We start from the raw sequence: 27,794 nt of genomic DNA on the forward strand, positions 1-27,794 counted from the left end.
TCACCACCACCACCTACCTGGGGCCGCCGCCGCCGCGGCGTTGCCGGTTTCCAGGCAACCGCTCCTGCGGCGCGCAGGGGCCGTAGTTCGACAGGGATGACGCGCGCATGCGCCGACTGAGGCGGGCGGGGTGGTCCGACGGGCGGCGGCGGCGGCGGCGGCGGGCTCCTACCGGCCGCCGTTACCCGGTGTAACGACCGGGCGCGCGCCGCAGTTCCGGTTCCACCATAAATTAGATGGGGCTGGTGGGAGGAGGGGGGTCTTTGACAAATGACGTCTTTTTTGACCACCGTTAGCAATCACTCAGCGGGGGAAAATTAAAATTAATTCCCGAAACTTTCTGCGGGTGTTTGTTTTTTTTTTCTTCCTCCGGTGGTTTAAAGCGGTTTCCGAAGTACCGGGAAGAAGGCTGTTAAAACAAGCCGAGCAGCCCGCGTCCCTTTCGGCCCCTCGCCGCTGCCGGCCCGCCCGGTGCCCCGTAAGGCGAACCGAGCGCTCCCTCCCGTCCGCCGGGCAGCTGGGGCCGAAACGCGTCTTTGTGCCCGTACCTTCGCATACACCTGTCTGCGCGTTTGTAATATCTAAATATGCTTCTAAGCAGCCTCTGAAGCCGGCGGCTGGTATTTTCACTGGCTTTGCGGCGGAAGGTGCAGGTGCGGGGGAGGGAGGCGTACCTGCTCGGGGGCGGGCGGGCGCCAAGGGGCCGCGGAGGGAGGGGACTGCAGCCGGCGGCAGCGCCCGGCCCCGGGGCAGGTGCCACGGGAAGGGGAGGGCCTGTGGGCGCGGCGGGGTGGCCCGGCGCGACGTCCCCGGTCGAGCGGAGGAGGCAGCGCCATGGCCCCGCGCGGGCGCTGCCGGTGGGCGCTGCTGCTGCTGGCCTGGCTGCCGGCCGGTGAGTGGGGCCGCGCCGGGGCGGTGGCGGGGCCCGGCCACCCCCCCGGGGCCTCTCCCCTTCCCGGGACTACCCTCTGGCACATGGGGACCGGGAGGCGCCCTCGGGTTTTGCCCGGGGTTAACGCGGTGGGTCGAGGGAAAGGGGTGGCCTGGCCCAGGCGAGCGTTGTCCCCCTCCTTGGTGGCCCTCCCCGCCGGCGGGGAGAGCGGGGCTCTCTCGAGCACGGCACAAAAGCCATGCGGAGAGGAGTTTCGTTACCCCAAAGGTGCGGCTAGCTGCTCTCCTAGGAGGAAGTGGCCGTCTGCTTCCTGGCAGCCTCCAGTATCGCTCACCTGCAGCCAGGTTGGTTTGGGCCCGACTACAGGGTACACACACGCAGGGGTTCCCCTTTGGCTTGCTGCAGGCACCCATCCTAGCCTTTGCTGCTAGCTCAGCAGCTCCAGCCTCTTTGGGGATCTGGTGCAGCTGCAGCACTCCCATACGTGCTAGCTACATGCTTGTATGGAGAATAGGAACTCGTTGCAGCCTTCGGCAAGCAGAGCCCTTTCTGCCAAGCTTTGCAGGTTGCCCGACAGCTTCTGATCTCCTGTAGGAAATGTAGTGATCGTTTTGCTTCTTGGATACCTGGGTCTTTGCTGATGATTTAGCTTTAAATACCAAAGTTCAGTTTTTCACAGAGAACCAGTAAAAGAAGAAAAAATATATGGAGGTGTGCTTATTGATTGTCTTGCTCAACAGCCAGGTTCCTGCATGATGTTCTAGCTAAAAGTCGGCTTTGCTGGCTCTGAAGGTTAGCGTCTTCAATGCGAAGCCATAGGCCTGAGGTAGTGGTAACTTACTAGGTCAGTAGCATCCAGATTTGTTCTTTCCAACAAGGATAAGAAGGGTGGCAGCACGCAGTGAGGTAATGCAGTCCAAGTTTAGGAACCCACCTTCATTTCACAACTTTCAAGTTTTCTTGGAGGAGGTCAGTATGAAACATCAGATGTGCAGAGACATCCGACTGTCCTCTGGTGGGAACAGTAGGTTTTTATCCTCTAAAAATATAAGGAACTTATCTTTCAACTCTACTCCTTTGCAGAACAGAGGTAATGAGAAAGGATCCTTTTCATAAAGAACTTTGGTTTCTGTAAGTGAAAAGCACATAGTGATTTTGAGTATTGTATTCTTGCCTGAGAGATGCTGCTGTATGAAACCTATAGAAAACCTGTCTGTTTCCATGAGCCTCGACAGGTCAGTATTCATATGGGAATTCATTTGAGCGCCAATGAGATCAAGGTTTTGCCAGTCTCGAGAGTTTGGATGTTGGTTTGGATTTGTGTGTTTTCCTGCAGTAAGATCTTGTGGGTCAGCGTTTCACAATGAAAGCTGAAGCAAGATGTATTGAACTACAATATATTTAAATAAGAGCCACTGGAACTACCTGTCACCACTCTTGACTTTGCCTTGCCTACAGTATTGTAAAAAATAGAGATCTTTGTTTTTGCTAGCAGTTTGTACAGCTGCTGGTATTTCTACGTTTAAGCGCATGTGGGTGTATTTTATTTTTCAGAAAAGCCTTGGACTCAGAGTGTACCCTGGTCCTCTGTGTTTGCATGCTATTTTTCAGGCAAATGAGTTCGCTCTGCACGTGCTATGAGTTGCACGGCCAGGAGTCCTTTTCAAACCAAACACTGAGCAAGTACTGCCTTGACAATATCCTACTGCAGAATTACCTGTTTGAGGCAGTGTTGCACCTCTGCAGCATGGTTTCCACCTGGGGGAAACTCGGTGAGCTTGTATTTGCCTGGAACATACTGTGGAGTTGCAGCCTAAGAGGAAACTGAAAGAATGATGCTTGCAGTTGTGATGCAGATTTTACTACATAGTCCATTGTTCCCTTGCTCTCATCCTGAAAGCATGGAGCATCTACAAAGAAGATGGAGACTCCCTTTTTACACAGAGTCACATGGAGAGGACAAGGGGGAACGGACACAAGTTGCTCTTGAGGAGATTCCAGTTGGACACCAGAGGGAAAATTTTCACATTGAGGACAGTCAACCGTTGGAATAACCTCCCCAGGGAAGTGGTTGACTCAGCCACATTGGACACCTTCAAGAGTTGTCTGCACAGGGTGCTGGGCCATCTTGTCTAGTCTGTGCTCTTCCTAGAAAGGTTGGACTGGATGATCCCTGAGGTCCCTTCCGACCTGTGATTCTGTGTGGAAGTCTTTGAATATGCAATAAAAATCAAGTGCTAGTTCCTGGTGACCCTTTCAGTTGGTACCCTCCAAGCCTCCCCCTTTCTCCCCTCCTTTCCTGCTGTTGCACTCCCTAGTTATGAAGCAACTAGCACAGCGCTGCAACCCCTGCCTTGTTCTCTGGGGTATATTCCAGACAGGGCATCCCACACTCGCTCTGCACTGTTTGCATTGCCTTATCAAAGGCAACTGGTGATAACTTTGCTATTGTTGATGACAAGCACAACTTACTGTATTATCAAAGTTTAAATAAGATAGAGAGGTCTCCAGAGTGTGGCTAAAATAAAGCATAGCTTATGAGAAACTTTGTAAAACCTTCCTCAGTGGGTGCAGCTGCTTGGATAGAAAATGCTGTGGAGGTTGTTACGGATGAGTTCTGAACATACCAAGAGCTTCATTAAATAGGAAGAAAAGGGTAATTGATGTGTGCTCTTTTGAAGTGGTAATAAACAGGTTAACTATGATGCTACAGCCCAAAAGTTGTATTGTCTTAATCCTGGTCATGACTAGGTAACAGTCTGATGACTGTCTGAGTGAGGCCTTGATAAAATTCATTTAGTGTTTATATGAATGGATGGTGCTGGAGAACTTTTCTGGTTAGGATGACAAGCCAAGGCAATCCCATCCTGTGTGCTTCTGGGCCCAATAAAATATCTCCCTCAGCTTGGAGGGACAGTTTCCTCAGGCAGAAGGAGAGCACCAAGTGATGTGCTATGTGATGGCTACTGTTAGTTGCTTTGGAGAAAATAATTCAGTCCATAAGGCAGGCCAGTACAGCTGGCTCAAGCTACCTTCAGCCAGGGGAAGATGGGACTCACGTTCTAACCAGGATTTGTAACTCTGGGCGGCTTCACCAGAGGGGCTGGTGAGGTCCATAGGTGCAGGTCCTGGATGAGGCTGAGGGAGACATACTTTGGTTGTTGGTCTGGTGCAGAGTGGAAGTTGCGATGTGAGGTCTGTTCCTGCTGGCTGACTGCCTTCTGTGCTCTTGTTTGCAGGTTGCCTCTCCCTCCTGGTGACAGTGCAGGATGTTGAGCGTTACACCACCTTATTTGCCACTGTTGTCCTCAAGTGTGACTACAGCACCTCAGCACAGCTGCAGGATGTGGTGGTGACCTGGCGCTTCAAATCCTTCTGCAAGGACCCCATCTTTGACTACTACTCAGTCTGTAAGTGCGAGGCTTGTCCTCCAAGGAATCCCTCTTCAAATGGAAAGGAAGGGGAAAGTAGACTTACTGCGGAGTACAGGCTTTTGACCTCTTCCTACCCACAAAACAGGTTGGGTGGTGGTATTTCCCTTTGCTCCAAGAAAAAATCGGTCATGTCCGTGATTTCCTTTGCAATGTCAAGGCTTTATGATGTGATGTTGTAGAAACCCCAGCCAAAGCAGCTCATTTGTCCTCCTTGTCATCAATTCAGAAGGCAGAGAAGCCTTCTGAGTCAATCTTGGCAACCGCATCTTACGCTTCAGCATGTTTGAAAGCAACGACCCTGCAACAAGTGGACTTTATGACTCCATGGGGGACTCCGCAGTTGGAGCTAGGTACCTGTGACCAGGTATTACTGATTTTAGGAAGTAGAAGAAACACATACGTTTTGGAGGGCAGAAAGACTTCTAAGTTAGTACCGGTGGCAGCACTTCATGTGCAAACATTCTGGTGCGTGTAGCCTTAATTCAGGGGTGTTTAAGATGGTTCTTAAGATGGCATGCAAACCGCATCCTGGGGTGCATCAAACACAATAACCAGCCGGTCAAAACAGGTGATTATCCCACTGTATTCAGTGTTGGTGCAGCCTCACTTGAAGTACTGTGTGCAATTCTGGGCCCTGCCGTTTAAGAAGGATGTGAAGGTCCTTGAATGCATCCAGAGGAGGGCAACAAAGCTGGTGACAGGGCTGGAAGGCACATCCTGTGACAAGCGGCTGAGGACTTTGGGCTTGTCTGGTTTGGAGAAAAGGAGGCTGAGGGGCGACCTCATTGCTCACTACAACTTCCTGAGGAGGGGTAGTGGAGAGGGACGTGCTGATCTCTTCTTTGTTTCCAGTGATAAGCCGCATGGGAATGGTTCAAAGCTGTGCAAGGGGAAGTTCAGACTGGACATTACGAAACATTTCTTTACCAAGAGGGTGGTCAGACACTGGAACAGGCTTCCTAGAGAGGCGGTTGATGCCCCAACCCTCTCAGTGTTTAAGAGGCATTTGGACAATGCCCTTAACAACATGCTTTAACTTTTGGTCAGCCCTGAAGTGGTCAGGCAGTTGGACTAGATGATCCTTGTAGGTCCCTTCCAACTGAACTATTCTCTTCTCTCTTCTCCTAATCCTGCAGTGTGTTTAAGCTGGCCAACTTTAGCTTAATGGCACACTTAAGGCAGAGTTCAGAGTGCAGAGCCTGAATTTGTTTGGTGTCTTGGTGCCCAAATTTTCCTTTATGCTGTCTGGATGGGTTGGGTAGGCATGTTACCAAGTGCTCTACAGCCTAGTCCACAAGCAGGTGGGTCCCTGACTCTGCTGATCCCAGCATAACATGAGTGCTTTGAGCCCAGGCTCAAGCTAATAATCCCCAACAGGGACAGAAAGCATGAAGGCCACGGTGTTTGCTTAGTTGAATCTGCTCTTCGTGATCCATTGTAGATACAACAATGGATGAGCCTTTGATAATCTTCATCTTCTCCTCTCTTCATTGCAAGCCCTTTACAGACAACGTGGACTCTGTATCAGCTGTCTCCCCAACTCTTAGCTCTCAAATACCTGGAAAATAGTTTATATTGTTAGTCTCTCATAAGAGTACTGGACAGAAATTGCCTCTAGCCCTCCCTTAATTCTGTTAGGTGTCTCTACACATAATCCTTAGCTGAAATCATATGACGGATTCTTTTCTGTCTTTATGAGCTCCTCAACATCTAATGGGATACAGGAGGGAAAGCGAGACAATCTCTACCGCGGTTTATGTATGCCTGGAGATGTTGTCTGGTAAATAAACACTTGCTTTAGCTCCAGTACTTCTGGGACTTTTATGACTTTTTTCCCTTGCAGTTTATCTTTATACTGGGAGCTGCCCTCCAGCCTACCACCATTAGCTTCTTTCTACTGTTGTTCTTTCAGTTGTGATTACAGGAGGCATCTCCTCTGCAGCTCCTGCATTCCCAAAATCTCTGCCATTCCTGTGGCTCTACCTCTATTTGCTTTTGAGTACTCCAAAGCAACTTGTCCTTGCTGGTTTGAAGCCATGCTTTGTATTACTAAACCAAAGCAAATGCACATGTGCATTCAAGAGTTTCAATGCCGCTCACGGGGACAGCATTTGGTCCTTTGAAATAATTTTTGGCATCTTATTTGATGATGTGTGTTTGTAGCATACCAGGCTGGTTTAGCTCTTGGCCAGGACCCATCTGATGACTGCAATGACAGCCAGCGAAGGGTGCGCATTGTCATCCAGAAATATGGGCAGAAGGAGCCTGTGCTGGGTATTGACTACCAGCAACGAAAGATCACCATTCAGAACCGTAAGTGATTTGACCTCCCAGGCAGGGAGTGAACTCAGTAACTACCTGATACTGGGCCTGCCAGGTGAAGGGAAGCATAAACGTCGCTAATGTCATCTGTAGCTTACATGTTCTGTGAGGTGGCAATGGAATAGGAGTTGCAAAGGGCCCTGTCCCCAGTTGGCCTGAGGGCGTTGGAGGCACTACAAGCTAAGGCTGGGCTGAAGATGCCTGCGCATTTTGCTGAGGAGTGCAGAAGTAAGCTGAGGAGCCCAGAAGCTAGAAAACACTTTTTTCTTCTAAGAAATACTGCATAGTTGTACAGGTGCATTATATGCTCCCTGCTGTCCATGGAGCCATAGCTGCTGCTACTGCCAGAAGAGTTATTGGGATGGCTGGCCAAATGGGGACAGTGATCTGTGTTCCAAAACCAGGAGGGTTCACAGCAGTAGGTCTCTGTTAACATCCATCACCCAGCAGCATGCTGGTTATTTCCCTCCACACAGAACTAGTACTGCTTCTAAGTACCATTACCTTCCAGCAACACAAATAAAAAAGGACTGGCAGTTGATGCTGTTTACAGGAGTTCTCAGTGGACTCACATGGGATTGTTTGAAGATGATAGCTACACCTGGGAAGAGGGGAGATGCAGTACTATATGTCACCCACAGGCAGAGGGCCCTCTTAGAGTGGGGCCTGAAAGTAGTGTCTGTCAGTCCCAAATAGCCCGCTAACATCTCACTCCCTCTCCCACAGGGGCAGACCTTGTCATTAGTGAGGTCATGTGGTGGGACCATGGTGTGTACTACTGCACTGTGGAAGCACCAGGAGATACCTCAGGTGATGCAGACAAAGAAGTTAAGCTGATTGTTCTCCGTAAGTGCCTGGGTGGCAGATATTTCCTCCTGTTCCCTTCCTCCTTACCCCAAGATGTCTCCAGCAGTGGAGAGGTGCTCAATAACAGTGCCCAGATACATCAGGATCCTCTTTCTCTCTGTTTTTCCCATAGACTGGCTCACAGTACTCTTCATCATTCTTGGTGGCCTCCTCCTCCTCCTGCTGATTGGAGTATGCTGGTGCCAGTGCTGCCCCCAGTACTGCTGCTGCTACATCCCATGTGTCTGCTGCCCAACCCGGTGCTGCTGTAATGAGGAAGGTGAGATTCAAGCAAATGTGCATCCATTCATGGCTTCTGTCAAGACAAAAGCTTGACTGGGAGCTTGCTGAGCTCCACTTTCTCCCTCCAGTTCAACATCCATATAGACTGAGGCATTTTTTGGCCAGTGTGACCTCCGTGACTGGCTTATTTGAGTTTAGAGGAGGGGAGCTAGGATACATGGAGCCTGTCTTGCTCCTGTGTGTCCTACTTTCAGAAGTTCGTCCTCACTCACACCTTGCTACCGACTTCTCTCACGTCAACCAGGGTACGATCAGCTCCCTTGTATGAGTAGTTCAGGATTTCTCTTCCCTGTCTCATAGCTCATATGCCTGTGCATGTGAGGAAGGCAAGCAAATGCCTTGGTACTACTCTCCAAACTGGCCTAACCTTCAAATGTGTTGCTCTGAGAGGTAATTTTGTAAAAATTAGAATTTCCTATGTTCATGGCAAGGAGCTGCTTCTTCCATAAGAAAAAGGCTTATATTTGTGATTTGTTTTTCTTTGTGGAAAGAAGTGTGAGGAGAAAGAAAGGAGAAAGATAGTCTGTCTTGGTGGTCAACACTGCAAATGCATTCTGAGGTTTTGAGGGTTAAGAGAAACTTTCTTGTGCATAGTTTTTAGCAGTAATAAAGGTTTTGCAGCCAGACCCTCTTCTCTTAATAAGGCCAGCATTTGATTTTGGCTGCTAAGGTCATACAAGCTCTCTGTTCATGTAACTGAAACTTAGTAGCGACACAATGTGGAATAGCCCCCTGCAGCTTACACAGTCTGACAGGAGCAAAATGCAACAAATAAATGTATTTATCACTGAAATCACCAGATTCTTCCCCAGATGCTATGAGGAGAGGATTTATGAACAAGGAGATGTGTTTCTGGTTCCCTTTACCTGCAGAAGAGCTATGTGGTAAACCTTGAGTGTTAGTAAACTGGGAGTTTTAGAATCATAGAATCACAGAATGGTTTGGGCTGGAAGGGACCTTTAGAGGTCATCTAGTCCAACCCCCCTGCAGTGAGCAGGGACACCTTAAACTAGATCAGGTTGCTCAGAGCCCTGTCCAGCCTGACCTTGAATGTTTCCAGGGATGGGGCACATATCACCTCTCTGGGTAAACTCTTCCAGTGCTTCATGATCCTCATTGTAAAAAATTTCTTCCTTATATTCAGTCTAAATCTGCCCTCCTTTCAGTTTAAAACCATTACCCCTTGTCCTATCGCAACAGGCCCTGCTAAAAAGTTTGTCCCCATCTCTCTTGTAAGCCCTGTTTAAGTACTGAAAGGCCGCAATTAGGTCTCCCCTGAGCCTTCTCTTCTCCAGGCTGAACAGCCCCAACTCTCTCCAGCCTTTGTTCATAGGAGAGGTGTTCCATCCCTCTAATCATCTTTGTGGCCCTCCTCTGGACCCACTTCAACAGTTCCATGTCCTTCGTGTGCTGAGGGCTCCAGAGCTGGACACAGCACTGCAGGTGGGGTCTCACCAGAGTGGAGTAGAGGGGCAGGATCACCTCCCTCGACCTGCTGGCGACACTTAGTTTGATGCAACCCAGGATATGGTTGCCCTTCTGGGCTGCGAGCGCTCGTTGTTGACTCATACCCAGCTTTTCATCCACCAGTACCCCCAAGTCCTTCTCTGCAGGGCTGCTCTCAATCCCTTTGTCCCCCAGCCTGTATTGATAGTGGGGGCTGCCCTGACCCAGGTGCAGGACCTTGCACTTGGCCTTGTTGAACTTCATGAGATTCTCACAGTCCTACCTCTCCAGCTTGTCCAGGTCTCTTTGGATGACATCCTGTCCTTCTCGCATGTCAGCTGCACCACTCAGCTTGGTGTCATCTGCAGACTTGCTGACAGTGGACTCAATCCCACTAAGTCATTGATAAAGATATTAAACAGTACAGATCCCTGAGGGACACCACTTGTCACCAATCTCCATCTGGACATGGAACCATTGACCACTTGATCATCAAATCCAAATCTCTTCAATTTAGAGAGAAGGATGTTCTGGGGGACAGCATCAAAGGCCTTACAGAAGTCCAGATAGATGACATCTGTAGCTCTTCCCCTGTCCTCTGATGTAGTCACTCCGTCACAGAAGGTCACTAGGTTGGTCAGGCAGGACTTGCCTTTGGTGAAGCCATGCTGGCTGTCTTGAATCACCTCCCTGTCTTCCATGTGCCTTAGCATAACTTCTAGGAGGATCTGTTCCATGATCTTCCCAGGCACAGAGGTGAGGCTGACAGGACGATAGTTGCCTGCTTCCAGTCCCCAGGGACTTCACCTGACTGCCATGACTTTTCAAATATCATGGAAAGTGGCTTCGCAACTACATCAGCCAGTTCACTCAGGGCTCTGGGATGCATCTTGTCAGGTCCCATAGACTTGTGTATGTCCAGGTTCCTCAGGTGGTCACAAACCTGAGCTTCTCTTGCAGTGGGAGGGACTTTGCTCCCCCAGTCCCTGCCTTGCAGTCCATCCACTCGAGACGTGTGGGAATAGAGGTTGCCAGTGAAGGCTGAGGCAAAAAAGTTGTTGAGTACCTCAGCCTTCTCCTCATCTGTTGTTACCAGTTTGCCAGTCTTGCCATCATAGATGTAAGCTTAATTTGCTTAGCCCTTGCAAAGAATGAACAGAGCATCCCTCTCATTCACTAAAAACAAAACAAAACACTTTCTGAGGGCTTCACAAGCTGTCAAGTAAAATGTGTGGTGTTGAGGAGGCTATGGAACTTTAGCAGAAAAATTAATTTCCATGAAGGGAGACATAGGTGGTGGAGACGAAAGACTTGCACCTCCAGACTTCCTAGTTCTTATCAAAAAAGGGATTCAGAATATGTGTGAGTCCTTTTTTGTTCTTCTGTGCGGTAGGAGATGATAGCACACACCAGACTGCTGCTGTTGTCTTTCCTGCCTCCTCTTGAGGACAGGTAGGAGGGATTCTCGTGGTGTTCCCAAAACCTTTGCCTGCTTATGACAGAAGGTACAGATGAGTCCAGCCTCCTTGACTGGCTGCTGGATTCTGTGGCTGTAATTTCCATCGCAGCTGCCTGCCCTCTTTATCCACTTTGCAAGGGATCCTTGTGCCTGCTTCCCTCCTCTAGTCCACCCTTCACTTCATCCTGCCTCCGACTTACTTTTTTGGACTCCAAGAAATGAACTGGAGGCCTCAAAAACCATAAGAAGATAGATACAGGGGACATCTTAAAAACAGTCCTAAGGAATAACAGTTCCACATAGCTGAAGAGAAGTCAGAAATCCTCAACTAAGTTTTAGCAGTTACAGTGTGAACAGTATGGGTGACTTCTTCCCAGTTATTGGCCACTAGAGGGTAGCCTAGATCTGCTGAACAGTCAGAGATGCCAGTGAGGCAAGGTCATTCTGGGCGTTTTAAGTCAGGTCATTAGCCAACATGATTTTTGAACCTAGTAATAAAAGAAGTGCATTGTTTGAGTAATTCAGAATTGGTGTACAAAAATATTAAACATGCCCCAGGAGCAAGCCAATTACATTCCCCATGGAAAGCTCTGAGAAAAGCCTACCAGGGTAAATATACGTATACCCTTTCTACTGTGGACTTGGTGCAAAATAGGACATACTTGCACCTGGGTGTGACTAAGTCGGAATTTTTTTTTTTAAATTGGATAATTGGCCCAGCAGCTGTAAAGTCTGTCAAAGGTGAACAACAACTTTTCTCAGCAGGGAGTAAGTGGAGGGAACAGCACAATATTCTGCCAAAGTTTTATAGCAGGCATGAGTTTTGGAATTAGGGTGAATCTGACCTCCCTCAGATAAATATGTGCACTTTAAAAAGACATCTGTAACTTTAGTTTGATTTTGCTGGTGGGAACCAGAGCATATATCAACTTCAAACTGGAAGGCAAGTATCTGGGGAAGGAAGAGAGGATGAAGGTAGTGAAGGAAGCTCAGGGGTAACTGCATGTGTTCAGCTGTAGGGAGAGATCAGAGGCAGGATGACTTTGGCCCTAATGACTGCCTTCACACCCTAAGGAGGGGAACCCTAAGTAGGTATCATAGGCATAGGTATGCCCACAGCTGCTGGGCCTCTCACTCCTCAGGCAAAGACTGTAGTCAAAACCTGGGGATGTGTACTCAGCAGGTCCTAGGACATTCTCAAGGTGATAACTGGAAGAATGGGAGAGGAAGAGATAAGGCCTTTCCCTTCTTTTTATCCTTTTTCATTTTCCTCTTTCTCTCTTTCTCTAAGTTTGAAACCTAAACTGGAGGAAAATCCCTTGGGGAAAAAAAAATAACGAAGCAAGTCTGACATAAAATGCTGGAAAGCTGCTACCTTATGCCACACAGCTTTGAAGAAAAATCAGAGTATTAGGATTAAAAACCCTGAAGTTTCCAGCTTTGTAGTTCACTCTGGCTGGATCCAGACTCGGGAGGGGGAGGTAGTTGGGAGTGGAGAATAAAGTGGAGCTGCATGAACTGTGGGAAAGGGAAGGAGGTGTCGAGAGGCGTGGTCAGTCCCTGTTTTGCTGCAAGTGCTGCTCTGGATAAATTCAGTGGAACAGCTAAAGGAGCACATGTTTAATAACTGGAGTGCTACCTGAAATGGAGAGCTCAGTCCCAAAGAGTGTGCAATCTAAATGCTGCCTGCTGCAGATGAACCCAGGGGACAGAATTAATTGGAGCTTAGCGATAGCCTGGTTTCTTAAAGAAGCAAGGCTTATGTAGTCAACCTGTCTGTCTATCCCCTATCTCTTTCCCTCCAATAGCTTTTAATTTCATCAGCCAACTTCAGCCACATTTATCAGAGGGGTAAAAGTCTCAAAGGCAATTACATTCCTATCTGTCTCCTGAACTGTACAGCCAGGAATATTCTGTTCGTGCCTGATCAGAGAAGAGGCTGCAGTAAAGGCCTGCCACTTCTGAAACTCCAGAGAAGCCATATAAGAGAAATTTTGCAAAGGGCCTGTTGCAGAAAAGCTTCACCCGGTAATGACAGGGAAAGCATGCAGAGTTAGGCTTTGTAAGGTCTGGGGCTTGCAGAATTTACTTGCTCGTAAACTTAAGTTTTGATTGTCTCTGGTAGGACGAGTAAGTTTCTGTAAGATGTTTTTGGGTATTCCCGAAACAGAAGCAGCAATGAGTGATGGTTTTGAAGACAGGAATGGTGATATTGTCTGTGTAGAGGAGCTGAGATGGAAGCACTGAAAAACGTGAAGTGGAATTGGAGCCTGACCCCACAAGTAGGGGTCTGGAGTTAGCAGTGGTGGAAAAACAGTGAGGGACAGAAATTTCCACTGAGTTTGCTCTTTTGGTACACTGGACATTGCTGTTGAGAACAGGAAATTCAGTTTGGTCGCCAGTTTGACCACGCTGTCCTTAGGGATTTAATTTTAGCAGTCATGCCGAGGTAAATTACAGAGAGACAACAAGACTGGTTGAAAGACTAGAAAGGGAGAAGCTGGACAATGCATCTCTGAGTGCCCTCTTTGTGGAAGGAGAGGAAATGATGGAGTATGGTGTGGAAAAGATCATCTGGACAGAGCCTACATGAAGTGGCAAAAAAAAAAGTCTCATTTAACTGTAAATCAAGGCCAAAAGGGGAAAGCATGAATGATGAGCTGAAAGAGTTTTAAGAGGGAGAAAACTGTGTAGTATGTCTTGCTGAATGAAACATTATTTCCCACCTTCCCACAACTGTATCCACAATGACAGAGCAGGTAGAACTCTTGCATTTGGTTATGTGCTGTGTACTTAATCATAGTGCCATTTGTTCCCAGTTGCTGGAACTGTACCCTGAATGTCAGGCAGTAACCCTTTTCTTCTGTTTTAGGTGTCATTCTGAAGCTGCACAACTTTGTATTGGAATTTCCTGTGCTGTTTTACCTTTGTCATAGAGTGGAGAGAGCTTTTCATTTTGTAAACTTGCTGTACCTGATCATATCCAAAGGCTACAGTCTATCAAGCAAAATGGTATATGGTCTGCAAGCTGTGCTCTCTGTATAGCTGCTGTAAGCTTTCTTCTTTTCAGTACTGGAACGGCATCGGTTCATGAAGCAGGCTCAGGCACTTGCACCTTGGCTGTCACCCAACATGTTTCACAGAGGTGGCGACAGGAACTCACAACTTTCCTCTTACCAGCTGAACCCTCTACTGCAACAAGGTGAGACCATGGGCATCATTTCAGAGGGAAGTGAGGACGAGTAACAGGTAACTTCTCAGGGAGGTTCAGCAGTCAGTCTTTAGTGTCTTTACTCCAAAAGAGAAAAAGATGTTCCCAGCATGACTGCCTATCCTAGCATGACAGCTCTGTTACATCTGCAGCATACTATAGACTTGCCTGGGTGGATAAATACAGCCTATCCATCTTAAGTGTCTTGCTAGGCTCAGTTCTGGGTGAAGTAGTTTAATGCTAACTCAGGTATATCTCTGCTACACCCCAGCGACTACAGGGTAAATATACCCAGCTTATCTTGCTTCAATGGTAGATGAGGGTACTGTCTCTTTGTTCTGCTGTGCTGGTCACGGTCAACTCCTTATAGCCAAAATTGACAGGACAACTGAGGTGCAATTTGTTTGAGTTCTTATCAAATGTCTAGTCTTCAAATGATTAAGGGCAAACTGCCTTCTGTGCAATAGACCTAGTCTGCATGCAGCAAAAAATTAAGGACTCTAATGAACCAGGAAGAATTTGCCAGTTGTTCTGCCCCAGAATCTCTTGCATTAGTGGTATTTATTTGTAATTTTAATGGAGGAGGGAAGATGGAGTCTCTAAGTCCTAGAGAAATAAGTAATAAAATAACTTATTGCCAGTAATAGTTAATCACCAAGGAAAATAGGGGTATTCAACATAATGACTTCCCAAAAAAATATAACCTATTTTTCATCTGCTATTAGCTTTTCATCACTATACAGCAGTCACAGATTTACTCTGTGTCTGATGAGTCTTAACTGTTGTTTGAAGAAATAGTTTGCAAACATCTTAAATGTTAGATCCAAGATGTCTGAGTATATACTGTTTTTAGCCCACTAGTTAATTCTGCAGTTACCATTTTTCCTAGCCAGGGCACCAGTTTTCCTTAGGAAGATCTGGTGCCTGAGCCACCATGATTTAAGACAATGCACTGAGTCTTCTCAAGGAAATCCACGTGCATGCTGGCAGAAAATGGGCAAGTATGTTCCTCAGGCAGCTTCTAAGCCTATGTTTTCACAGTTCTTGAATCTCCTGTGCTTAAGTTTCCCTTAAATTTGTTTCAGGTCAGCTTTTTAGAGATGTTGGGTAGAAGGAACCTCTAAGGTTATCTAGTCCTACCTCTTGCTCAAAGCAGGACTGTCACCCACCTCTGTCACATTAGCTGTGGCTTTGTCTAGCCCAGTCTTGGAAACCTGCAAGGATGGAGATTCCATGAGTTCGTTGGGTAACTGTTCTAGAGCTGGACCAGTCTCCTAGTGAAGAAACTTCTTCATTTGCTACTTATAGCTATACATATGTGTGTGCGTGGATATATATAAAAAAATTAATTTTGCAGTATTGATTCATATATTTTCCAGTTCAGTGAGATATAAGAGGGAACACTATGAACTTTCTCTGATTTTTTTAAAAATAAAATTTGTTATCAGTGCTGTAGGGAAAAAATATTCCTTTCTTAAATACATGAACTATATTTCCAGGTGTGTTGGATGACTTTGATTTCTTACCTCTGTTCTCCCCAAAACACAGATCATGCTGCAACTTACTAGTTTCTACTCTTTGCACCTTACCTTGTGTGGTCTGAATGTGCTGGTTGTGGTGCTTGAGACTGATGCAGCTCTTGCAGTGAGGAGGAGCAGGGGAAGAGGCGCTCAAAAGAGACTCAGCCAGGATCATTAATGCAGAAGGGCCCTCTCTTTATTGTTTCCCCTTGACTTGCTCTGTTCTCCTGTGTTTTTATTTAGATGTGTCTCTGCACAACAGTCTTCCACTGGTGCAGCCTCCAGCCCAGCTTTTCCCTAACAAGGGTGTTTTGGACTACCTGGAGTCTGAAATCCAAAACCTTAACATGTCACAGCTCCGGCCACCCTCCCACCAGCGGCAGTCTGTGCAGCCCAGCTTGCTGTCCTCCCTGGGATCTGAGATCATGCCACCTCCTCTCACTGATCATGTCTCCTCCATCCATGGGAGCAGCAACTCCTCACAGCTGCAGAGAGCTGCCCGCAACCCCAGACTCTGGGACTCTGCAGCAGAGGACAGGCGGGAAAACCGGAGGTGTCCCTTGCCTTCCAGTGGGGATTCTCATTCCAGCTACAGTCGGGAGCCCTGGGACAGGCAGCAAGAGGACCGTCCTCAGAGGCAGAGGACAGGTGGCTACAATGGCAGGCCCCAGCACTCCAGACAGGATGTGTCACCCCCACGCCAGGCTGAGAGGGGCAAGAGCAGGAGCAGCAGCTGCCGTTTCTATCCAGAGGAGGCCAAGGAGCGCTCCAGCCCCCCTTGTGGCTGGAGACAGGAGCCTGCAGTGAGGCAAGACTACCAGCACCACACCGGGAGGAGCAATAGCCCAGGTCAGCAGTGGCACAGCCACAGTGGTGCAGCCACTTCTCGCAGGGGGTCATGGAGCTCCTCAGAAGAGCGAGTCCGTCCCCCAGCGAATAACCGCAGGCGGCGGCACCGGTCTCGGGAATGGCCAGAAGATAAACCCCCCAGTTACCGTTCATTAGAAGTCATCCCAGGTGGGGACAAGAAGCACAAAGGCAGCGCAGGGCCACGTTCGGTGAGTCAGCTGCCATTTTGCTTTCCCATCTAAGGGAAGATGTGGGTTTGGGAGAGTGAATGTTTGTTACTTTCTGCAGCCTGTTGTCTTTCAAAGGGAGGGCAAGGAACACTGGGTGCCTGCACAGCTTGGTTATGAAGAGGCTACTGAGTTCCCTGCCTTCAGACATGTGTAGCACAGCTGTAGTGTGTTCAGGGGCAAAGTGAGCAGTCAAATAAAGTAGGTCCCCTATCACGTCCCACACAGAGCGATGTTATACCCTCTCACTCCTGTCCCCACCTAGAGGCATTTGGGGCTCTATGTATGTGTTGGTGTTAGAATAGCTCTTCTCCTGGCACTTCCTGGGGAGAAAGCACTTCCAGAGTAGGCAGCAGTACTGAGTATCCCTCTGCAACCCTCTCTGGTGTTGGTTTACTTCTGATTTCTTTAAACATGTGCATGATTCTCCCATTATTGATCTCCAGCATTAAATTCTGTAGTATCTTGGTGATATTTTTAAGACGGTTTGTATGGAAAAGCATCCAGATAAGATGCCTAAAGCTACATGAAACAGGGTTTAAGATCATGGGTGGCTATAGTGGTGAGAAATATGTGAACCTCCAGGACAGGTGGAAGAAGCTGGCTTGCTTTTTGGGACTCCTGAGAACTGAGCATGCATTATATGGGCAGTGAACAGCTATTGTTCACAGCTCATCTTGTCAGTTTACACTGGGACTAGATTTCAGGTGGCAACCTAAGTGTGAAAAGCTTCATATCCAGTTGCTAGTCTCCAAGTTAGACAGTGCATTCCCCCTTAAAAAATGAAGGTTGTTTTAAAATAAAAAATGTTAATGTCAGTTATCACATGTATGCAGAATTTAACCAGGTGAGAGTCTTCTCAAAGGGCTGTATTTTGCCCATTACCATTTTCCCTTCCGAGTTTTGGAAGGAAGTGCAGTTCTAGTCCCAGCTGGGATGGGTGTCTGTATGAAATGGTTTTGTTATGGTGCTCAGAGCAGGTAGAAAGACATACGATTTCCGTTCATCCTTCCTTTTTCCTGAATTGTTTATTTTCTCTTGCAGGACAGAACAAGTTCCCACAGTGGAAGAAGCATAGTCATTTAATGCCAGTACTGAAAGAACTAAGATTCCCACCGGACCCCTCTTAGCTTTTCTACTGTGTAGGTTGGGCTGCTTCTGATTGAACAGACAACCAGCAAAAAAAACAGATGAAGCAGCTTCCTTCCCCTTAGACTTACAACTCTGAAGAATCTATGTTTAGTGCCCATGAAAGCAATTCATAAGCTATTTTTATTCTTGCTGTGGTTTGGAAACTTAGGTTTGCAGTGAGCTGTGGTCCATTGAAAACATTCTATTGGAAACATCAGATTTTTTTTCTGTAAATTGTATATTCCCAAGCTTTAAAGAGAGATACCAGTTGTTTTTGTTAGATGCCCTGGCACTGCAAGGATCCCAGTCTGTAGAACGCTGGTCCTTTGCACAACAGTTACTGGAGAAGGGCTCCAATGATCACAGAGTTGTAAAGTCACAGGACAGTAGAATAATTTAGGTTGGAAGAAGCCTCTGGAGGTCATCTGATCCAATCCCTTGGGAGTCTGGTATAGGGAGGCACAGCATCTCCTTGGCCCTCATAAGGCCCTCTGTTGTGCTTCACAATGTGTAATGTTTGGTGCTTCTGTGTGGTTGCTCAGCATAGTTGGGGGAGTTGCTTCCCTTTGTCCCCGGTAAGCCTCTCTCCCAAACAGAAGGATCACAGTGCTGGAAGGATGTTTGACTGCCTTAGTAAGGGCTCACTAGCACGTCTGCAAATTGCCAGCTTATCTGCCCTGTGCTTACTGAAACAACCTGCCTTACTTTAGGCTTAGATCTTAGTGCCTTAAAAGATATTTGTTCTAGCCTTTAACCCAGACTTGAATTTATTTGTAAACTTCAAGGGCTAAATTTACCAAGGTTTGGCCATCCCTACGGAGACTGAGCAAGGTATGACTACTTGCCCTCCCACCATGGACCAGAATTTCTTTCAACTCTGGGAAGCATGACTTTGGTGGATATGTCTTTCCTAAGCCATGTACTCTTTTCCACGCAGAATTTTATATTCTCCTTTTTCTCTCTGTGCCATGTATCATATACATGGGGTGGGATAAAGGGCTCTGAAGAAGTCTAACAGTCACCATTTTTACTATTGTCCCTGATAGATGTTTATACTGACTCTGCGTATGTGGTGCATCTGATCTGTAGCTAGGTTGCAGGGTTTTCTCATCTCTTACTTTGCAGCTAGAACACAGAATTTCTGTATGCTCTGAGACCAGTTGCAAAGGAGAACAACTTGCCATTTCTCCTTGATGTGATTCATCCACTGTTTTCATTTAAAATGTGCTGGAAAAAGAGAGGTTCTCTGGGTGGTGGCTGCTTCCATGGGAAGCTGGGTTGCCAAAGGCACTCCTTGGATTTAAGAGACTCAACGGTTTGCAAGGAGCTTTTGGAACATTTTGTGAATTATTTTGTAACCCAGAGGGACTAGAGATTGACCAGTACAAATGACTGTATTACCTGGCTTATTTCCAACCAGTGCCGCATGGGACACTTGTTCTTTAATGTCCCAGTTACTGATGTGCTTGTGCTTTCCCCTGGAAGACTGACGGAGAGGCTTTCACTTTGCCCACCTCCTTTCTTTCTTTTCTTTGGACAATGATGAGAAACATCACACTTGGAGCAAATACTCCTAGCTGGATCTCCAATGCAGTTGCTGGTCAACGAAAGGCTACTACAGAGAGTGCTCATTTTCCTACAGTTTCTTGGCTGACAGTGCTTATTTCTAATTCCTGCCTATGGAGATAAAGCAGGAGGACCCATTAGCTTCTCTCGTTGACTCTGTTTCAGAACCAGAGGCCTACTTTTTGAAGATGGAGGGGCTGTTCTCCAGCTGTTGATGGCTAAGCACAAAATGGAGCTAAAAGAGCTACTAAAAGATCAACTCCAAAGTCTGAATTCAAGAAAGGAAGGCTGTATTAAGCATAGTCCTTGTGTGCATTAGAACCAAACTGTGAATAATGTGAACTGACCCATGAGTTACATGTGAAATATAGGGAATTAAGTGTGTTTGCAGAACTTGCAAAGCCAGTATCACTCTTGAATCTGGTTCTCGGTCACCAGCCGTGAATCATTTTTATTCTTAGTTAATGACATGCTGAGGGTTTTATGCACCCTCTCTTCTGTGATGGGCTAGTTGGGGTTTTTTTTTGTTGTTTTAGTTAAGAGGAGTTTATGGTAATTGCAATGACAGAAAATAATATGGGGCTCCTTATTCCAAAATTAGCATCCTATTTTGACTTTAGGATTGCCCTCTGGTGACTAGTAGCAGATACCCAGGGCTCTGGAGGTTCTCCCCTTAGTAGCTTCATTAGTGGCTTGGAATTTGACTCTCTCCTTATGCTTCCAATAGGTCCATACATCATGCAGGACAACTTCTCCCTGTCATCTCAACCCAGCTCAAATATCTGGGCTTCAGGGAAGGGCTGCCCCTTTCTCCATCAAGAATAGAGGCTATTGAGATATCACTTGAGATCCCAAGATGGTACCATGTGAAAGAGGTCACTTTCCTTCTCACTCAAGAATCTGGAAGCCAAGATGTGTCCTGCAAGTTTTCTCATGAGCAAGAACCCCCTCACACAGCAAGAAAACCCAGATGACTTTGTGTAACTGTAGCAGCTGTTGAAGCTTGCTACTGTAGTATGAACACACTAACTGCAGAGGTTGTGCTTTTTTTAATCTAAATCCTGTGAAGGAGCCCTCCATCTTTATTTGTTCCTCTAGTCCCCATAATTGAGCTAGGCTGACTAATTGTAGATTGTGTGAGTTTGCACAATTTGTGCTGTGTGAAGTCCAAAGAGTTTTACTGTTATCATACTTGAGCTCCTTTTCAGTCACTTGATTCATATTTATAGAAACATTAAACGAAAATCTTCAGGGAAAATTGATTTTACCTCAGTACAACTTCTGTAACTTCTTAAATTGTAACAGAAATAGATTAGGTTATCCAGCAGGGAAATAGAAATGGTACCAGGTTTACTGGTCCACAGACCACTGCGGTTCATAAAACACCAGTTGGTGGGGCTGTGAAATAATTACAAACTAAATCTGAATATGCATGCTTTACAACTGCAAGCAGACAGAAAAGTGGGAGAGAAATAGGCTCTGCTTTGAATGCTTATTTCTATTTTTAATTGGCTATAAATGAAAGCCGTTGTGACAGCACTGCACAATACTATGTGGACTCTTTTTTCCAGTAAGATTACAGGGTCTTTGACTTTTTAAAAGAGAGAGAGAGAATTGAGCAGCTCAAATACTGCACACTGAAAGAAATAACAGTAGGAAGTAGCCTAGCCTTGTTCTTTCTAGGCTGTAATTTATTCATGCTTAATTTTTCAGCCATTCCAAAGAGCTGATGTTCATATGTCAGCCCATTTGTGATGAAAAAAGTTCAATATGTTTCACATTTGGGAGTTACTGCCGTTCTAGACTTTTGTTCTTCCTGTCATGCAGTTGAAAGAACATACCTTACCCCCAAGAATGAATTTTCTGTCTCAGATAAAGTGCCTTGATAGCCACTGGAGTTACCCTAATTTCAAATAATGTAATGAGTAAGTAACCATGCCACATGGGGCAGATAAGGACACCTGTGCTGCTCCTGTCAGCTGCTTTCCACCTTAGACCAGAAATTCATACGGGAGATAAAAAATCATGTAATTTTTCTTTGATTAAAAAAGGACTTGCAATATCTGGCTTTCTTGCTTATTTGCAGAGCGCCCTGCCATTCTGGAATGCCGTTCCAGGAATGGAGGGCAAGGGCTGCTTCTTGTGCAATCATTGATCTGGTCTTGGCAAGTGCCTGTTTGGCAGTAGAAAGTGCTGAAATGCCCAGTTGCTATCTCTGGGATTGTATTCATGATAGCGCTAGCTAAAGTTAGGCTAACTTCGGGGGGATGTTACCTTGTGTGATAACAACCACAGTGTGAAGCTCTCCAGTGGTACGTATTAACTACATAGGGTAGCTAAGTCCCCTCTATGTTACTACCTCCGGCAGCACATCAGTTTAAAACACTCAATATCATTAGACCCTTCCATTTGTCAACCTGACATAGGAGAGAGATGACACTTGAGGTTATATTAAATTAACCCCTGCAACTAATGACTGCTCATTGCTATTTCTGTTAAGTTTAATGCCTATAATGTGCCTTGTGCTGGTCTTCTGAATATTATTGCAGCTGTAAAAGCAGATGGTAAATGTGTAGATTCTCTTCAATGACTGTCAAATGTATAATTAAAATCTAAGAGAACTTTCAAGCAGTTGCTCTTGTGTGTTCTTCCTAGATCATAAATTGCTTTTTAGTGTTTGCACCAGAAGTGGAACTGAAAATATTCTGTTCTTACTTCTGGAATTAACCTTGTAATACGTTAGTAAGAATTTTATGTTATTATTTTTTGGACAAAGACGCAAAATAGTTTGCTTACATGGGGGAATTTTTGTTCTTATTTTGGGAGACTTTTTTTCTTTGTTTTTCCAAGAAAGGAGATAATTTGAATAAATACTCGCCACGAGAGTGGAAAAATGTCTGGGAAACCACTGGCAGCCCTCTTTAATGATGTGCCTACACACAGCAATCGCTGACTTGGCTGCCATGTCTGTAAAATGAGAATGCTTACTGTTTGGTTCTAAAGTACTTTGAGCTCCATGAGAAGAAAAGTCTTCTAGAAATATTGTTTGGTTGATAAATGGAGATACTGGCTGAGCTTTTCATGCTTTCCATGTGTGACAGTCACCTAATAAGTAAGTGGGTGACATAAGAATGGAGGTCTGTTGGGTCTCGCACAGTAGGCTTAATTTATGCTTCATGTCCTTTCCATTCCCCCTAGCTAATGCCCTTTGTAGCTCAGTGTTGCAGCCCTTCTGTCTCTTCCCCCTGCTGCTCAGTGGTTGCCTGTGCCAAATACAGGTGGTTGGCCTGACTCAAGATGCAACAGGCACCTGGAACTTGAGCTATGGGAAAACACGCCCTACAGCAGCAATGCAGCCACATTCTGTCTGGGACCAGGTCCCCAGGGAGCCTGGGGAGAAGTTGTAACAGAATCATAGGATGGTTTCAGTTGGAAGGGACCTTTAAAGATCATCTCATCCACCCTGCCCCTGCCCAAGGCAGGGACATCTTTCATTAGACCAGGTTGCTCAAGGCCCCATTCAACCTGTCCTTGAACACGTCCAAGGACAGGGTGTCCACTACCTCCTGGGAAACTTGTTTCAGTGTCTCACCACCATCATCATAAAGAATTTTTCCTTATATCCAATCTAAAACTACCCTCTTCAAGTTTGAAACCATTACCCCTTGTCCTGTCACTACAGGCCTTGGTAAAAGGTCTTTGTCTTTCTTATAAGCCCCCTTTAAGTATTGAAAGGCTGCAATAAAATCTCCCTGGAGCCTTCTGCTCTCCAAGTTGAACAACCCCAATTCTTTCAGCCTGTCCTTGTAGGAGAGGTGCTTCAGCCCTTGGACCATTTTTTGTGGCCCTCTGGACCCACTCCATGTCCATGTCCATGTCCATGTCTTTCTTGGGCTGGGGGCCCCGGAGCTGAATATTTCCACTGGGTAAGTTTTGACAGCTGGCTCTGATGTATGCCCATCTTGTCAGCCTGTGCAAAAGACTTGGGCATGGGGAAAGAAGAAATGTGAGAGGGGTGCACACTTACCCCAGTGCACCATTTGGCTAATGCACTTGTTGGATAGGAGGGTGAAATACCAACGGCCGTAATAGCCACAAGTAAGTTCCAACTGTCAGAGCAGTGAGGTTATGGCACAGGCCTTCCCACAGGAACACTGGGAGCAAAATTCAGCCCAGCTCTAGCTCCTGTTAATGTGGAATTTGGTCCACTTATGAAAGGGGCCTCTATGACATGGTTGCCTGCAAAAGTATGGGACTCAGTGACCCAGGAGCTGCCTTCTACGTCTCTTAGGCTCAGGTCAGACTGACCCTCCATTACCAAATCTCAATAACAGGTCCAGAGTCCTCCACAGCTTCTTGCCGGTCCCACTGAGCTGCATGAGCTTGCAAAAGAGCAAATGGGGAAACAAAGCAGGACCTTTGACCCCTTGCTATCGCTATATTAGCTCTGCATAAATGCCGGTGTCTCAGATGAGCATCTACCTCAGCCTTGGCCTGAGAAAGAGAGAAAGCAGGACAGGTAAGAGCTGAACTCTCTGTTGTGGGTGGTATGGACTTTGTGACTGGTGTATCTCGGACATAAAGTGAGTAGAGGTGGTCTTCTATTTTGCCTGATTTCTTACTGCAAGCCAAAGTGTGAGCTCCATAGCCAGGAATATTGCTGAAATGGAGGAGGGTGGGAGTGCTTGAGGTGACCTGGATTGAAGCTGAGTGATGGATGCTCCATAAGACACTCATAGAAGGGTCAAGGCCATGGTAGGGATTGCAGCATTTCAGTGTTGTAAGATACATAACCTTTTCCCAGCTGCGTTCACCACAGGGGCTACAGGCTCTAAAGCAGGTAAGATCACCACTTCATGCTCTTGGGAAGTAAATTTATACCTTTTGCCTACAGAGGGAGAAACTCGCTCTAGGAAGGTGGCAACGGAGAAACTGCTGCTGGTCAGCAAATGTCTAGTGAATGGAGTGGTAGCTTTTTGAGGTAATCTATGCACAGAAGGAAATAAAAATTGATGGAAATTTCCTTACTGTGGGATAAGAAGGAGCACAGACTTGCTCCTGCAGCCACCTGGCACAGGATTTAGCAAAGCATTCACATGTGATAGATTTGCAGCCTTTTCACCATTGCAATTCCGAACACTGCAATGTTTTCTTCATGTTGCATGCAGCCCTCTAATTCAGGGAATAAATCAATTTTAACTTCTAAACACCTTTTTTTAAGTGCAACATGTTTGAAAAGCTGGTTTAGATGTAATGTCACCTTTTCAATGAACCAAGTACCAAATTTTCAAAAGTTCCTCCAATCCTGACTTTTTTAATAGACAAAGGAAGTTGGATGGAGCTGAAGTTTGCACTTACTCACTTTGGATAACTTGTTCTGCCTGGGCTACTATCTGCTTCATTAATCCCAGTGTGGGAAAGACACGAGAATGTTGCTAGGTAGTTGGGTCTCTTCTCACCTAGAGCAAGACAAAATACTAAGATCACTGGGTTAGTAAAATGATCATTGTATGTGACGCACTCACTAGCACGATGTTCTTTGAAGCAATTTACCAAAGAAAAAATCAAGCAAAAAATCCCACATTATGAATTGTTCAGTTGTACTTATGTGTGGAGGAAACCTATTCTGACCTCTGCCACTTTTAGTGGTTTGCTCATGTGCTGAAACAAGGAATTTTAGCTCTCGTATCAAAGAAGTAGCTTTAACCATCATATATTTCTTGGAGCTCTGAAAGCTATCATTCATTGTGGCTATTTGTGATTATACAAATAAAAGGACACTTTCATTTTTATACTATCTTTTCCTCACTTCTTCAGAGGAAATGCACTGTGATCTTTCCTGTTATCCTCATTTATTGGTTAGGATTGTTGCAAAAATTTGGTGTTTAACTGACATGGTTTTTTTTCTGAAAACAAACAAAACATTGTATGCTGATTCCAGCAGGTCTCTTGGTGTAGAGAGTAGAACTGGTACTGCAAACCATGCTGCAATCCAGAGCATTGGTGATAGCTCTGATTCTGCTCCTTAGCACCACTCTCCCTGGTAAGTCTCAAAAGCTTTTTTGTCTGCCTGAGACAAGGCTCAGCTCTACAGGTTCTCACTTGCCTTAGAGAAGTCTAACGCATCCATAAAATAGGACTGAAGCCCACTAACACAGTTCAAGACCATGAACATATAGTGCTTGGCAGCGTGAAACAGGTTGGTAGGGGCCTGGCATGAAAATTGTCTGTGCCTGGTGCAAATGCTCTGCCATATAAGGCCTGTGACCTAGATGCCCAAAGATGAGTGATGAAGGGCTGCTGGATGCTGCTATAGTGAATTCTGGGAGAGGCTTTGAATCTCAGAATTTCAAGTCTCTTCTCACTGCGCCTGGGGAAGATATCAGAGACACAAGTGACTGGAGAAGCCTCAAGGTTTTTTGCCTCCTCTTTCTCAGAAGTGCACTCAAAGTCCGTGTTTGAGAGAGACCGTCGTGACTGGTTGGTCATCCCTGATGCAATTGCAGCTTACATCTACGAAACTGTGAACAAGATGTCCCCTAGAGTCGGTCAGTTCTTGGTGGATGCTGCCCAGACTCCAGCAGTTGTTGTGACCAGGTATGGAAAGATCCTCCGTGATAACACTGCAATAGCCATGGGTGAAAAGGGAGAGGGAGGAGTGGGAGAAAGAACAGATTAATCAAGTACATATATGGGGAGACCCAATGGGAAATGAATCAGCAACCAAAGCCTAATGTGACTAGAATGGGAGCGGGGTGCTGGAAGGTGGTGTGGGACGATATGGTTTCACATGAAAGTGCAAGCTCTTTTCTGGGGTGCACACTGAACATGACAATGCTCATGGGCATAGCAGGTGCTGCTCTTTATACATGTGTAGCAAGTGAGGGGGCCACTGGCTGGTGGGGGATCAGCCCCCCCTGGAAGGGTGCTGCCGTGCTGCCTGTGAAGGGCTGAGTACCGAAGGTGCCAGGAAACTGCTGTCACTCGATGCAAATCACAGAATTTGCTCTAGCTGTGAATACGTGTTCCACAAAGAAGGGAAACCAGCTTCCTCCCAAAAGGAAAAGCATGATGACCCTAGAGATACAGTTTCATGTAACTCACGGCAAACACATACTGCCTATTCCTGTTTTCTGAAGAAAGCCCCTCCAGGACTGCTGAGGAGCTTCACACCCTCAGTGACAGGCAGTGCAATAACTACAGCAGACAGGGATTACCCTCATGTATTTGCATTTCTTACCACATACACTGTCATCTCCTGCAGGAACTTCCTCATCAGAGAAACAACTAAACTCAGTATACTGGCTGAACAGCTGATGGAAAAAATAAAGAACCTGTGGTACACAAAAGTCCTAGGCTACTAGCCAGAACAAGACAAGTCAGTGTTTCGTGATGTGAGTTGGTCCTCACAGTGTCCTCTTTCCCCCGGCCCCTACTACGGACCAAGATCAGTCAATAAACAGAATTGATGCTCCTCTTAATTCTACTAGAGGGAACCCAGCTTTAAAGACCAAAGAACGGAATGCATCTGCTGAAGTCTCCCTGCCAAAAAAAAACCTGCGGCTGGGCATGGGGAAGGCAATGAGATTGTAGAGCTCTTCTGTAGCCAAATCCTGAAAATTAATTCCTCCTGAATGGCCTCACCATTGCCCCTTTAATAAAAACTTGTTGGTTGTTACACTTCCTTAAGTTTCCTGTTTGTATTGACCATTACAAAATCACATCCACCTTGGCTTTCCATTCTGCTGAGAATGTAGCTTTGATTCACAAGGAGTTTTTGCAGGCAATGCTAACAAACCCTGACCATTCAGGCACTTTTAACTAAGCTCAGGTTCTTCTTGGGTGGAGGGGGTGCTACCTAAGCATCTTTCAGGGTAGCCACAAGGCAACTGTAACATCACATCAGGAAAGACCATGAAATTTAAGTCCTATTTCATTGTGCTCCTTGATTAGGTAAGAAGCAAGTAGGTGCACCTATATCAAGTGTCTGAAGATTTCAGATCATTTGGGAAAACAAATGCCGGTAAACTGAAAACTGAACTGTCTGTCAATCTGAGCAGGACTTTGAAAGTACGTTTCATCAGCCAACCAGTGAGGCTACTGAATAGCTTTTCCAAAGGAGAAGCAAGGGGAAAATTTCTCACTGTCTTCAAGATGGAGGGTCACCAGTTTATGAGAGGGGGACCTATGCCCAGGACTGTCTATGAAGACCTGGCAGGTCCTTGTCAGCCCTGTGTAACTGCCTCATCTCAGATGCCCACACTGGATAAAGAAATCCACCTGCTTTATCATTAAGCAGACAGAAACAAGTCAGCAATTTGTCTGAAATCACAACGGGAGATTGCAGCAGAGGCTAAAACAAAACACTGCTAGCCTGAGATCTAGGAGTCACATGCACGTGGGCAGAGCTACTGCTTAGGAGGGAAAGCATCGCTACAACTGGCAAAAGTTTTGCCTAATAACTGCAAAGCAACGCTACTCTCTTTTAAGGCGCATCTCCATTTACTTTCCCCTCATTGGGGTCTTAAACCTAAAACTTTGCTCTGCTTCAGCATTACCCTTAACTCTCTGACAGAGCTTGAGAGCAC

The 27,794-nt window shown here is 46.3% G+C and overlaps 3 protein-coding genes across 4 annotated transcripts in view; 2 read left to right on the forward strand and 1 right to left on the reverse strand.

Annotated features, from left to right (window-relative positions):
- CFAP44 (cilia and flagella associated protein 44) overlaps positions 1-912 on the reverse strand; it is a 48,830-nt gene extending 47,918 nt beyond the window's left edge. Inside the window, exon 1 of the mRNA XM_075106275.1 lies at positions 549-912. The gene's annotated coding sequence lies outside the window, so the exon portion shown is untranslated. The remainder of the gene's footprint in view (positions 1-548) is intronic.
- ILDR1 (immunoglobulin like domain containing receptor 1) lies at positions 725-21,834 on the forward strand. The gene is made up of 8 exons (XM_075106286.1): positions 725-892; positions 4,132-4,302; positions 6,490-6,639; positions 7,375-7,494; positions 7,628-7,774; positions 13,773-13,904; positions 15,677-16,491; positions 17,554-21,834. Exons 1-8 carry the CDS (start codon positions 835-837, stop codon positions 17,593-17,595), a joined length of 1,635 nt encoding a protein of 544 aa, XP_074962387.1. The 5' UTR covers positions 725-834; the 3' UTR covers positions 17,596-21,834.
- A 1,873-nt stretch (positions 21,835-23,707) lies between these two features.
- On the forward strand, positions 23,708-26,890 carry LOC142063015 (apovitellenin-1). Of its 2 annotated transcripts, none has more exons than XM_075106297.1 (4): positions 23,708-23,725; positions 25,148-25,249; positions 25,644-25,803; positions 26,471-26,890. In XM_075106297.1, exons 2-4 carry the CDS (start codon positions 25,189-25,191, stop codon positions 26,568-26,570), a joined length of 321 nt encoding a protein of 106 aa, XP_074962398.1. In that variant the 5' UTR covers positions 23,708-23,725; positions 25,148-25,188; the 3' UTR covers positions 26,571-26,890. The 2 variants fall into 2 exon arrangements, with proteins under 2 accessions (XP_074962398.1, XP_074962403.1); XM_075106302.1 differs by lacking the exon at positions 23,708-23,725 and adding an exon at positions 23,857-24,046.
- The last annotated feature ends 904 nt before the right edge of the window (positions 26,891-27,794 follow it).

The sequence above is a fragment of the Phalacrocorax aristotelis genome, chromosome 1 (genome assembly GCF_949628215.1).
Source record: "Phalacrocorax aristotelis chromosome 1, bGulAri2.1, whole genome shotgun sequence".
Classification (NCBI taxonomy): domain Eukaryota; kingdom Metazoa; phylum Chordata; class Aves; order Suliformes; family Phalacrocoracidae; genus Phalacrocorax; species Phalacrocorax aristotelis.

Excerpts from the sequence above, each read along its gene's own strand:
- ILDR1 (XM_075106286.1), top strand. The coding sequence starts at position 835 with ATGGCCCCGCGCGGGCGCTGCCGGTGGGCGCTGCTGCTGCTGGCCTGG. Across the intron at positions 4,303-6,489 it reads CTTTGACTACTACTCAGTCT|CATACCAGGCTGGTTTAGCT; the intron begins GTAAGTGCGAGG and ends GTGTGTTTGTAG. Across the intron at positions 7,775-13,772 it reads GTGCTGCTGTAATGAGGAAG|TACTGGAACGGCATCGGTTC; the intron begins GTGAGATTCAAG and ends TCTTCTTTTCAG.
- LOC142063015 (XM_075106297.1), top strand. The coding sequence starts at position 25,189 with ATGCTGCAATCCAGAGCATTGGTGATAGCTCTGATTCTGCTCCTTAGC. Across the intron at positions 25,250-25,643 it reads CCTTAGCACCACTCTCCCTG|AAGTGCACTCAAAGTCCGTG; the intron begins GTAAGTCTCAAA and ends CCTCTTTCTCAG. Across the intron at positions 25,804-26,470 it reads CCAGCAGTTGTTGTGACCAG|GAACTTCCTCATCAGAGAAA; the intron begins GTATGGAAAGAT and ends CATCTCCTGCAG.